The 13,329-nt window shown below is 50.3% G+C and overlaps 1 protein-coding gene across 1 annotated transcript in view; it reads right to left on the reverse strand.

Moving 5' to 3' along the window:
• DNAAF9 (dynein axonemal assembly factor 9) overlaps positions 1–13,329 on the reverse strand; it is an 816,325-nt gene that overhangs the window by 164,028 nt on the left and 638,968 nt on the right. Inside the window, exon 31 of the mRNA XM_086964303.1 lies at positions 9,954–10,040. Coding sequence (XP_086820429.1) covers positions 9,954–10,040 — 87 coding nt within the window. The remainder of the gene's footprint in view (positions 1–9,953; positions 10,041–13,329) is intronic.

A 13,329-nucleotide genomic window follows, 5' to 3' on the forward strand; every position in this document is an offset into this window, starting at 1 on the left:
GGCTTGTCGGTCCAGGCCAGCAAACTTCTGCCTTTTGCCCTTTTTGCGGAAAAGGAAGGGGCGCCCCTTCACGTCCTGTCAGCCACAGGCCCCAAAACCAACCTCAGCGCAGCGGCGGATGTTGGAACCGCTGTGGCGGTGCCAGGGGACAACGGCACGGCCAGTCCACATCCAACCCCGCAGCATCTGCCTCAAAGCGTTTCTAGTCCGTGCTTTCAGGCCCACTCAACGCCAGTGGGGGGCAGGGTTCGCCATCACCTGCTCCACTTGCACACCATCAAATCGGACAGGTGGGTGCTGCAAATCGTCTGAAGGGGCTACTCCCTCCCCTTCTTGGCGACCCCTCCAGCCATGCCACCGCAGTACCACCGCATGTCGGGGAATCACTTGAAACTTCATCAGGAGAAAGTTACGGCCCTCTTGGCAAAGAGGGCCATCGAGCGCGTTCCTGGGCCAGAAGTAGGACGTGGTTGCTACTCCCACTACTTTCTGGTACCCAAGAAGGGCAAGGAGGCCTACGCCTTATCTTGGACCTCCGGAGCGTCAAACGCTTCTTCCGGAAGGAGAAGTTCAAGATGCTGACCATAGCGCAGGTCCTAGCTGCCCTTCACCCTGGAGACTGGATGGTAGCGTTGGACGTGCAGGACGCATATTTCCATATCCCCGTCGTGCCAGCCCACCGGCGTTACCTGCGGTTCACGGTAGGCCACGAGCACTTTCAGTTTGCCGTGCTCCATTTTGGCGTTACCAGCGCCCCTCGGGTGTTCACGAAAGTCATGGCTGTGATCGCAGCTCATCTGTGCAGATCGGGGGTGTCAGTCTTCCTCCTTTCTCGACGACTGGCTGTTGAAGGAGGGCTCGCCCCAGACAGTCGTCAGCCACCTCCAGACTACGGACGACCTCCTGCACCTGCTGGGATTCTCCATCAATGTGCTGAAGTCACACCGGTGCTCCTTTCAGAAGCTCCTCTTCATCAAAGCGGTTCTGGACTCGGCGCAGTTTCAGGTTTATCGCCCCGAACAGCCGATTCTGGATATTCAGGCTCTGATTCCAATCTTTCAGCCTTTATCCCATGTCTCGGTCAGGTTGACACTGCGGCTTCTGGGGCTGATGGCCGTCTGCATCCTTCTGGTGCATCACGCCAGGTGGCGGATGCGGGCTCTGCAGTGGGACCTGAAGTTTCAGAGGGCCCAGCATCAGGGCAACTTGTCCGACCATGTCTTGATCTCGGAGGGCACTGCAAGACCGTTGCAGTGGTGGCTCAGGAACCGCGATTGGGTCAGTGGCAAATCCCTCTCCCTACCCCAACCGGAGCACATAGTTGTGACGTATGCGTCCCTCCTGGTCTGGGGGGGCCACATGGGAGAGGCGGAGATCAGAGGCCTCTGGTCTCCGGCTGAGTCCCGGCGCCATATCAACCTTCTGGAGCTGCAGGCGTTCCAACTTGCACTCAAGGCATTCCTCCCCTCTGTCTGGGGGAGTGTAGTGCAGGTGTTCACGGACAACACCACCGCCATGTGGTACTCCAACAAACAGGGTGGGGTGGGGTCATGGACTCTTTGTCAGGAGGCTCTGCGCCTCTGGCAATGGCTGGAACGCCAGGCGTCACTCTGGTGGTTCAACACCTGGCAGGTTCTCTCACCGCCAGGGCGGACGAACTCAGCCGCCGGTGCATGATGGATCACGAATGGCGTCTGAACTCTGACGTGGCGCAAAGTCTCTTTCAGCAGTGGGGAGAGCCTTGGTTAGATCTGAAGAGAATGCGCAATGTCATCTGTTCGCTTTGGAATTGCCAAGGCGGCACTCGCTCGGAGACGCTTTTCGTTGCGAGTGGAGCTGCGGTCTGTTGAACGCATTTCCGCCTATACCACTTCTGCCCAGAGTGCTGAAGAAGATCAGGCGCGACCGGGCTCAAGTCGTCATTGTGGCTCTGGAATGGGCACGAAGGTACTGGTATCCCAAGCTACTCAGCATGTCAGTCGATCCCTGATTTGTCTGCCTCTTCAGGAGGACCTTTTGTCACAGCAGCAGGGGACGGTTCTCCACTCGAACCCGTCCAATCTCCACCTCCATGCGTGGAGATTGAGTGGCGGCAGTTGAGGCCATTAGACTTGCCTCCTGAAGTCTGTGATGTGATTCTAGCAGCCAGGCGTCCCTCCACAAAATCGGTATTCGCCTGCAGGTGGAACAAATTTGTGGCATGGTACACAGCAAAGGCTGTGGATCCTCTCTCTGCCCCCCTTTCAGAGGTTCTCCTCTTCCTTCTTTCTCTTGCCCAGCAGGGCTCTGCTCCTATCAAAGGCTACCTCTCTGCCATTTCAGCCTTCTTGAGGCTTCCTGATCAGCCTTCCCTTTTCAAGTCCCCTGTTGTAAATAGATTTTTTAAGGGCATCACGCACATGTTTCCTCCTGTTCCTTTCGTGATGACTCAGTGGGACTTTAACCTTGTTCTCACCTATCTGATGTGCGCTCCTTTCGAGCCACTTCACAATTGCCCTCTTCGTCTTCTAACTCTTAAGACTGCATTCCTGAATGCCATCACCTCTGCCAGTAGGGTGAGTGAGATCCAGGCTCTATCTTCTAAGCCTGCTTTCCTTTCTGTCCATCTGGACAAAGAACGCATCCTTCTTTCCTGCCCAAGGTGGTTACAGCATTTCACATCGGGCAGTCCATCACCTTGCCCACCTTCTTTCCGCCTCCGCATCCCTCGAAAGAGGAAGAGAGGCTCCACCGTCTGGACCCAAAACGTGCGCTCTCCTTCTACCTTGATTTCACACGCCAGTTCTGGATGGACGACCAGCTCTTTGTTGGTTACGTGGACGCGAAGAAGGGATGGGCGGTGCACAAACGAACCATCTCTCGGTGGGTCGTGTTGTGCATCAAGGTCTGTTACTCCTTGGCTAAAAAGAAGCCCCCTGTTGGGCTGAGGGCCCATTCCACTCGGGCCACAGTGGCTACTACTACCCTGGGTCGGGGAGTCCCCTTGCAGGACATCTGTCAGGCAGCTACGTGGGCCTCGCTGCACACGTTTGCTAGACACTACTGCCTGGACGACCAAGTCCGGAGAGATGGCTTTTCAGCCGTTCCGTTCTCCAGAACTTTCTGGTGTGATCTTGGTTTGCAGACCCACCACCGGGGTTGGTATTGCTGGGGTATCTATTCTAAGGTAAGGAATCTAACACTAACCTGTTTCTTTCAGATGCACAAGTTACTTACCTTCGGTAACGATAGGGCCAACTTCTCACAACTAGGCGTTGCCAACTGAGTTTATCTACTCTGGTGTTTAAAGATCCCTCCAGGTGATGCACAATCAAGTAGATGCCCTGAAAATTTAGCCAGTTCCAGAGGTGTAAGAGTTCCTAGCACAGGGTACAGGACCCATGACCCCACCCTGCCCTGCTTGTTGATGTCTGTGAGAACCTGAATAAGCCTCCTGTCAATGAAGGTAAGAAGGCCTACAACACAAAGAAAATGTCTCACAACTCCATCAGGTTGATGTGGAGTCAGGCCTTCTCTGCTCTCGAATGCCCTAGGCTGTTTGAGGCAGAGGTAAGGCTCGGAACTACACCGTGTCCTGGATGGCTCCGATGAAAAGGAGCTGAGTCTGGTGTGACTTTGGCATATTGATAAAAAATACCAGCAATGTCAACATGTTGGCTGTCATCTAGAGGTTGTTCATGATTGCTTGAAGTGAGCCTGCCTTCAACAAGTCGTTGAGGTATGGGAAGACTGGTATGCCCAACCTTTGAAATTGGGCCAGAGAAAACCACCACCTCTTTCGTGAACTCTTGAAGCACACTGCTAAAGCCAAAGAGAAGCACTAAAAGTGCTTGTAGCCTACCTGAAACGGCAGGTTGTGGCTGAGCGGCAGGACAGGGATGTGGAACTAGGCCTCCTGCATATCCAACTCCACCATCCAGTCTCCTGGATCCAGGACAGACAGAACTTGGACCATGGTGACCATTTTGAACTTGCTTTTTTGCCTTGAATGGTTCTTTATTGCTAAGACAATGATTGTTGTGGCTTCTGCTGAAATCCTCTTCCATATCCTCAAGTTGGAACTGCTGCGTAGGCAGCGCTATCCCGAGGGAGTGCGATGTTGCCATGCTCTCTTGGCAGCGCTTTTTCTCCAAAGGAGACAAATGCCATCAAAGGCCATGTCCATCAATGAATGGAATCTACACCCTAGACCCAAAAAAATGGTTACAAATGTGGGCTTTCTCATTGGTAATACTACTCTGTCCCTTCAAGAGCGACTAACTATGGTTCAAGGGACGTGTTTCAGACTACTACGTATCCTCCAGGAATTATTCTGGCGGATCTCAGTAGCTTGGAAAAAGAACATAATCCAAGCTTTAATCCTGAGTAGGATAGACTATGAAAATGCATTATATGTTGCCACAGCTGATTATTTGTTCTCAAGGCTTCAAACTGTTAAAAATACAACTGGAAGGTAAAGTAAGCTCAACATCTGCCTGCCTTGACCAGCTTCATTGGCTACCAGTTCATAAACGAGCTATCTTTAAGTAACTGTGCCACAGGCATACAGTACTGCATGGAATCGACCCTCGGCTATGAATGAATGAGGACATTTATATAGTGCACAGCTACTCAACAAGAGTGTCCCAGCGCTCAGAAAGGCCTTCCCAACAACCCAACTAACATCCCCAGATGCTAAAGCTGAAAGATTTTGCTAAATAATGGACGTCCATAGACGGAATAACAAGGTTTTAAGCAATTTCCTAAATATGGCTAAGCCCATAACAAATCTCAGTGACAAAGGGAGCGAGTTCCAAGCCTGTGCTCCTAAGAGCCTGAAAGAGATTCCGTCCAAACGAGCACAGAATATTCTCGGAACAGAAGCCAAGTTCATGGAGGAGGATCTCAAGGTTCTGGGTGGCGCATATTGGGTTACTCTTTTGCTAAGGTAGTCGCAACTCTCCCATGAAAGGCCTTGAACAATAACACCAAAGCATTGAACCGGATTCTTTTTATCACTGGAAGCCAGTGAAGAACTTTAAGATGTGAGGAAACATGGGTCCTAGGCTTCAGCATAAGAACTGCTCTGGCGACTGTGTTTTGGGCCACCAGCAGGTGCCTATGCAGGTATTCTGGAAGGCCCAGATACAGGACATTGACATAGTCCAGTCTGGAAATGACCAACGCCTGGACTACGGGCTTCCAATAGTCAAAAGACAAAAGTGGGAGACATTTTCTCAGCATCCGTAGAAGGCCAAAGCAAGTTCCCACTACCGATTGAACTTGGGTTCTTATAGATAGGCAATCGTCAATCAAAATGCCCAGGTTTTTAACCGTGTGTTGGGCAGAGAGCGGAGGTGACATGTCTTCTGGCCACCAATGTCTCCATTCATCTGAAGGGGGAGAGCCCCCAAAAATTATTTCTGACTTCTTCGGGTTACATTTCAGTTGGTTGGTCCTTAACCACGCACACACATTAGCATTTGATCTTCCTGCCCTCAAAGCTCTCTCCCCTGTCACAGGACAACAGAAGCTGTGTATCGTCGGCGTATGAGATACTTTTAGCACCGTACGCTTCAGCCAGAGATGCAAGCGGGGACATATACAAATTAAATAATGAGGGACTTAAAATGGGGCCCTGCAGGACCCCAACGTTAAGACTGGGGATTGCAGCAGTATAAGGCGGTGTCCATACCTCCTGACCTTCCAGAAAGAAAGAGAGTCATTTTAGAACAAAGCCTTTGATAATGAGATCCTGCATCCTTTCTAGGAGCCTATTATGAGGAACGGTATCAAAGGCCGCTGACGGGTCTAATAAGATCAGGATAGCTATTCCTCCCACATCGAGGCTCTCCTTGATATGTTCAGAGACCTTTAATAATGCAAACTCAGTGCTATAGTTGGCTCTAATGCCAGACTGACTGATATGTAAAAGGTTTTCATTTTGGCATAGTCCGTGATAACCATCTTCATGTATTTTACCAGAACCTTGGAAAATGCCTGAAGCAGGGAAATGGGCCTATAATTCGCTAACACTTTGGGGTCAGCAGTAGGCTTTTTAAGCAATGGCAGAATTTTTGCCTGCTTCCATGTCGAAGGGAAGTGACCAGTGGCTAACGAGGAATTAAGTATTTTATTTACAACCGAATTTATGGCTGTGGCCACAGTTGCTAACAGTTTTGCAGGACACGGGTTGACGGGGGAACCAGACTTGAGATCCTTGATAATAGCCAGTGATACTTTAGGTTCAAACCAGGGAAGCTGCAGAAGAGCAAGGGGTGGCTCCAGATGTACGTTCTGGGCAGCCTAGTGCAGCACTATTGCAAAAGAGGCTCCTTCCTCCATAGCCACTTTAGGAGGAAAGACCAATCCAGTGTCTGGTCTGCCAGTTCCTCATACCTGTTGTCCTCCGGTTCATCAAAGAGATATTGGAATGAAGAAAGGTCCTCAAACCCCGTCCAGTAATCATCTCTCTTTTTCATTTAATTCTCTATAACGTGAGTAGGGTTTACATCCTTTTGCAATACCAGGAAATATTGCCAATCATTTTCATATTAGTGGTGTGTTTTTAGGAAAAAAAGTAGCTGACTTCTTTAATGAGACTTGACCTTTCGAGCTATATGCAGCTCTCCTGGACGTCAAGTACCGATATATGTTATGTAGTAGGGAAAGTTTAAAAAAAAATACAGAGTTGGGTGACTGTAGCTGATGTCAAAAAATACTGCCCTCAAAAACTCAGACTACTTGGTGAGATGTGTGGTGCCAGGAAGGAAAAAGGTAGAAAGGGATGTAGATCTTCGAAGTAGGACACGCGGTACACAGCGCCTAGGTGCACCAGGGGTCTCCCATGTGCTGCAGCATATATTATGCTACCCATGAGAGACCACTCAAACTGTGACTACAGGGCTGTCATTACAGCTTGTGAATATTGGTGCGATCACTGAACTTAAAATCCAAAAGTCACCCCTATGGCAGGCTCTATATGTCCTGAGGGAAAGGTGCTGGTTACTGTGAGGGTGCCCCTGCAGGAGCAGGGCCCCTCTGCAAACCTAATAGTCAACTCTCCAGGCTTTGTAAGTGGGGTCAGCCATTTAATACATAAAGTCAAATAAATGTAAATGTCCAGTATTTGTAAAGCGCAAACAATTACCCGAAGGTGTCAAGGCGCTGGGGACCGTCGTGAAGATTAAGCAAGCTATTGTCCAGAGTCACATGGTGCTGGACAGACCCCTGCCGCCGGAGCCGGGGATCGAACCGTGATCCCCAGCGTTAGTCACCCTGGCCGCTGCGCCACACCTCTTGAGATGTCTAACTATATATTGGCTGCACCATAACCGGTCATGTTTGATAACAAACATGTTGAAATCCTACCCCAGCACCGAATCCAGTGTTGGATGCAGGATCCCATGTCCGAGGGTGTACCCCTAGGGTACCCCCCTATATTCCCGGTACCAGCCTTTCAGGCTAGTGCTTCTGCCGACCCTAGACATGATTTTGCCCTCCTGCAGCTGAGCTGAGCTCGAGCAGGGAAAGGTAGAACAATAGGTTTTCCTGTCACATGGAGCTATGACCATCTCCCAGACAGGACTTAGGGTACTGGGCTGGGGTGGGGTGGGGGCGCTTGCCAGCGCCACCAGACTGCTTTGAGGGCACATTTGTTGCCATCCTTGCACACTCTAGATTGAGCCAGTTCAGGGAGTCATTAGCTCCTGCTCTGGAACGAAACTGGACAAAGGACATGGGAGTATTCTCCCCTCTGTCCAGCCCCTCCTCTGGGAGCCATCTTTGAATCGTCCCAACCCTTTTCCTAGGGTTCCTTAAAGACTTACCTGTGGGTGGCTCTTCAGATATGTCATATGACAGATTCAAGTCTGAAACCACTTCAACTGTCTCCGCTGCTCCTGGTCCCATCGTCCTACCAGTCTTCTGCATCATCTCTGCCTATGCTTCATCCAGGTTCTTCTCCAGGCATGTGGGCATCAAAGATACCTGAAGTAATCTCCCTTGGATTAAAGGAGTCACCCCCTTGCATCTGCAGGCACCGCAACAAAGCTGACCGGTCTGCTGCTCCTAACATTCCATGGACTCCAAAAGGCTCAGCAACACAGGTGGTGGTTCTACAACTTCCTCATGGTCTGATCTGTGGTCTCTAAAGGTTTGAAGCCAGTATCCCTCGTCAGAACCACTGAAACAGTAACTCTGTGTAGAGCGTCGACTTGCCGTTGCCAAGGCTTGTTTCCTCCGTCCTCCAGAGATCTTTGGCTACAAGAAGCACTAGCCTCCAGCCTCTCCTCCTGCCAAGATAGTCATCCTCACTACAGTGGTCCTGCATCTTTGATGAGCTGCTTGAGGTCCTCTGGCAACTCCTGTGCCTTCGGCATGTGGGTGTTTTATGGGTCCTTTTTGGCTTCAGTGGGCTCCACTGCTTGCTCGGGCCTGCTCGGACTCTCCTGCACTTGGTGAGTCCCTAGGACCTTGCTAGACCCAAGGCTGCACCTTCTTCGTTTACCATGTCTGTTGCTGCTGCAAAGGCTTGTTGGTGCTCCCGTCAACAACAGACGTTCATGACTACCAACGTGGGTAATAATCGCCCGGTCCACACAGCTTCAGGTCACCGTCATCATCCTGCATTTTCCGTCATCAGTCGATACTAGTCTACCGTGCCTCCAGGTCACTTCCGCGTGGCATAGACTCTGTCCCATGTACTTGCAGGTACTCCTCTTCAGGAATCCACCCTTGCATTCCACCGGAATCTTTCACCTTATCCAGCAGCATGTTCACTGAAGTCCTTCATTTGTGGTCTATGGTGGTTTCCAACGACACTTCACACCTATGCAGCCGGTTTTCCTGGTGTAGGTATCCTGGTTCCCAGAGTATCCACGGGTGAGGTGATTTTCCAATCTTCTATCTTCCACTGGGTTTTTTAGGTTCCACTGGGAAATGTCCTTCTTGAAAACTACAACAGCGACTTTCCCATTGAGTATGCGGCTGTGTTTCCACTCTGTACACAGCCTCCATGGGATTCCCGGGAACTTACCTAGGGTGATTCCTTGTGTCCCCAGCTCTTCTGAGGCTTCCGTTCCAAGTCCTGACTTCGCTCGCAGTTCACATTCTACTTCTTTAGTATATGGTTTGGTCTCCCCCTGAAAACCACTGTGTATTTGTGCTTACTTACCTGTTTACATTTGAAATATTGTGTGTATTGTGTTGATATCTCGTGGTAGGAGATATACCAGTGTGTATAATAAATATAACTATTTTTACAACTACACTGAGTGGTTCGTTTTCATTCAACCTACACTATAAAAGTAGTTCTGGTAAAGCATGCTGCTTAACATTCCTTCTGGACTAAGCCTGAAGACTACTCTCCACAGCTACCACTTAGAGAGCGTTCTATGGTTGTCTTAGACCACTAAAATCACCAAAGGGGTTGTCTGGATTTGTGCAAGGTGCTTCACTTAAATAAGTGTGCACCATATACTAAGCCAGCCTCCTACAGATTCCTTCTCCTAAAAAGATTCTATCTAGGAATCCTCACCCTGGAAACAAACAATTTGATACTTGCTCCATGTCTGCAGGGGCGAAGAGTCAAGAAAGCAAATGATGTCCGCATGCATGGGTGGCACTTATACAGGCACACATACGTCACATTTGGCGCAGATGTCGCTGACAAGAAGTTGCAGGCGCCACCTCCCAGAGTGCAGGGGGTGCTTCCAAGTTTTCTGGATACTGTCTGACACCCGGGGAATATTCTAAGGTGAGGATTCTGCAGTGAGAAGTCTCCTATTCCCATAATATGAAGGTTAAAAATGGATATTAACAAAAACAAACTGTGCTTATATGATTGACAACATTCATATTGAAGAAGAATTCATATGATGCTAGTCAACTAACAAACTGTTTTCAAGTTACTGAAAACTCTGAACTAAATTAACTGATACAATTATTAGAAATAGCCCCATAAACACACTTACCAACCAGGACACATTAAGTAGCGAGCTTTCATTGTCGGAGGGCTAGAAAAACTGTTTTCAGACAAAATGAGATCAATGTCGTCATTCCTAGAGAATAGTAGAAAACACATTATTATTATCTGACCTATCTAAATTGACAAACATAGGTCAAGTACAACAACAGTGAAGTATAATTAAAAGATAAAAGTACAGTATAAAAACATGGTTTCTAAATGAAGAACAAGTTACTTACATTCGGTAACAATGCATCTGAGAAGTGTGGCTCAGGGGTTAGAGGCGGCAGACCCGGAAGCTGAGATCGGCCCTGGACCAGGGTTCAATTCCCCGCCTCGGCGGGTCTTGGGCTCAAAAATTCCACGGACTCGATAATTCTCGCTTCGGTGCCTTCTCGACTCACGGGTTCACACTCTGCGACTCTGGGCAATAGCTTGCTTAATCTCCACAACGGCCCCTCGTGGCGGGATGCCTGGCTTTCACCTTGTGGATACCCTGCCAGGGTTATCTCACAGGGGAATACCAGGACGGGTTCCCTAAGCAAGCGCCGGGAAACCCTTTGTGGGTAGCTGTGCGCTATATAAGCTCAAATACATTTACATTTACATTTACATCTGTAAGAGACATACATTTGTTATAGAATCCTTACCTTAGAATCACCCCCAGGCATCAGACTGGATCCAGAGAAACTTTTTCTTAACAGTACCCCTGTGGGGTCGGTTGGTCAGTTGGTCGCGTCGTCGACTCGTGGATACGACATCCTGGTGTCTACCTAGATGCAGTCCCTGCGCACTGACTTCAGTCTAGAGGTAGAAGGCATGTGAAAAAGGGCTCAGCAGACGAAGAAGTCTGCACCCATCGCCCGGATCCAAGAAGGGTTCCAAACCAGAATGAAAGAGCAATGACAAGTCATCCCCTAACCACCCCAGCAGGAAGGGAAAGAAAGGGGAGGGGGGGATCTCTTGAAAGAGCTGAGGGGCGAGACCCAGTCAGGGGATCTCAACCCCAAGGACTAAAAAATCAGAAGTGAAAGCAAACACAAGGAGGCAGGGCACAACAAACCCTACATTTAAGACCAAATGCGTGGGTGCAAAAACTCCCAGGCATTCGCTCTCCAATCACCAGAAGGGAAGGAATAGAACAGCAACAACAACAAGGCGAGCATCCCCCTAGGGAGGGAGTAAGAAAAAGGGACACCCGCAGAGGACCGCCGCTCTGAAGCAGGTGAGTACAGAAGGCTGAGAAGGGTCCTTGCAGAAATGGGGAGGAATGGCGTGTCATGAAGGAATCTGTGGCTATAATCCTCTCTACCAGCTACACCGTTACCAAAGTTAAGTAACTCGTACATCTGATAGAGACTACTAGCCGCAGATTCCTTAACGTAGAATAGATACCCTAGCCATACCCAAGGGGGAGGAGGGTCTGCAAAGGACCTCTCAAGGTCGAAGTATCACCAACCTCAACAGGGAACCAGTCAGGGGGACAGGGAAAAGTTACCCAGTCCACCTCAACAGGGGAGGAGTCACAGGCCCTAAGCGGAAGGGAACCTCAGTATAGTGTACGCCTTCGCCAATCGGAGAAAACAAGGCAATACAAAGGAGGCCAGAACACCCCAATCCCAGTTAACGTACCAGGCACCTCCACCGGAAGCCCCAAGGGTACCAGCAACACAGAGGAGTACCGAGGGAGAAGAGCTACCCACAGACTCCAAGGAGAAGAGGCAGAAGCGCGGCTAAGCCCTCCACCGGGAAACATACCCAGTGCAGAGGGCAGCCGAGCCCCTCATAGATCAAAGTCAACAGACAAGACAAAACAGCGCCCCAGCAATAAGGCAGAAGAAGACCACAACCTCACAACGACCCCACAGGACAAGAAGCAGGAGCGCCAGGGCCCACTCCAAGCCCTCCGGCCACAGAACAGAAGAGCAGTTATGGCAGCCGCTGACAAGCACCACGAAACTAAACACCCAATCCACGTCGGGCTCAGAAGAAGGGGAAGGCTGTAAAACGTCCAGAACAACGCCAAAGGGGGGCGCACCAGACAGAACCGATCCACGAAGTAGTGCGATCAGCTGTAAGATAAGATAAGAAAAAAGTAGGACGGACCAGCCCGTCACACAGGAAAACTATTCCTTCAGAAACACCAGACAGAGCAACAGAGCAAAACGGCAGGCGAAGGGCAAAAACACTGCAGCACAACACCGTAGATGGCCAAGCCATGCCCCAGTAAGGACCAAAAACTGCACCATTGTAAAGCAGCAACACCAGGAGGGGCGAGGAACCTGCAAGGGTGAGCTCACACCCTTCAAGCTTAAGACAGGGCTACACAATTGCTACATGTACCCCACATAGGGTAGGACACATCCCAAGAAAGCATGGGAACTACTCTTAGGGAAAAACTAATCCAGCATCAGAGGACAACATAGACCTGTGGCAGAAACCACAGAAGGCTTAGTAATCAGCCAAAAACACCTCCTCACCAAAAAAGGAGGCTGAACCAGCAGCCAACTGAAGAGAGGGGCCAACCAAGGACCCCGAGGGCACAGTAACCCTCACAGAAAGTGTAACAGCCACTCCAAAACCCAAAAGTAGAAGCAAGTCGGAACACGCCCCCCACCAAGACCCAGAGGATCAGTAAAACAACTTCTGAGGAGGAGACGGGGAGGGGGAGGGGGAAGAGGAGGAGGACGGAGCCCCGCAAGATGACATTGAATGGCACAGTCTGCATGAGTATTAAACAGCTGGACCCCGTCAAAAGGGAGGTCGACCAGACGCTCTCTAATATTTTCAGGAAACACAGCATCGCATAGCCAAGCATGGCGAGCCACAGAAGTTGCCATACTACGGTCAAGAGCATCAGCAACATCCAAAGCCGCACGAAGAATAAACGCGACCAACTCCCTACCATCTAACACATGGCCCCGCAGTTCAGCACGTGCACCCTCATTAGAGAGATGAGAAAGAAGTGACTCCACATAATCCCACAGGCTGGACGTAGCCCTGGTCAACACACACAAAGTATTAAGTGCCGGCAAGGCAGCACTGGAACGAGCAAAGACATTACGTCCCCATGAATCTACCCACCGGGCCTTCCGAGACGGAGGCGGAGGACACAACACCACAGGCAAACACGGAAAGGCATTTCGCAGTAGAGCGCCTTAGGTAGAATGGTGGAAAGAAAGACAGACCGGGTAGTGCGGAACAGGACTATGGCGATGCATTAGTGCCTGAGGCATTGGATCGCCCGTGCCAGCGGCCAGCCCGGGACTAGAGAAGGATCCTCAGAGGAATGGGGAACCTGAGGGGCCCCAGGGGAGGGCAGAGAGGCCTGTGGAGAAGCCAGCCGTGACTCACGAAAAGAAGGATTCGAGGATTTAGGCCGT

This window comes from Lissotriton vulgaris, chromosome 3_2 (genome assembly GCF_964263255.1).
Source record: "Lissotriton vulgaris chromosome 3_2, aLisVul1.2, whole genome shotgun sequence".
Taxonomy (NCBI): Eukaryota; Metazoa; Chordata; class Amphibia; order Caudata; family Salamandridae; genus Lissotriton; species Lissotriton vulgaris.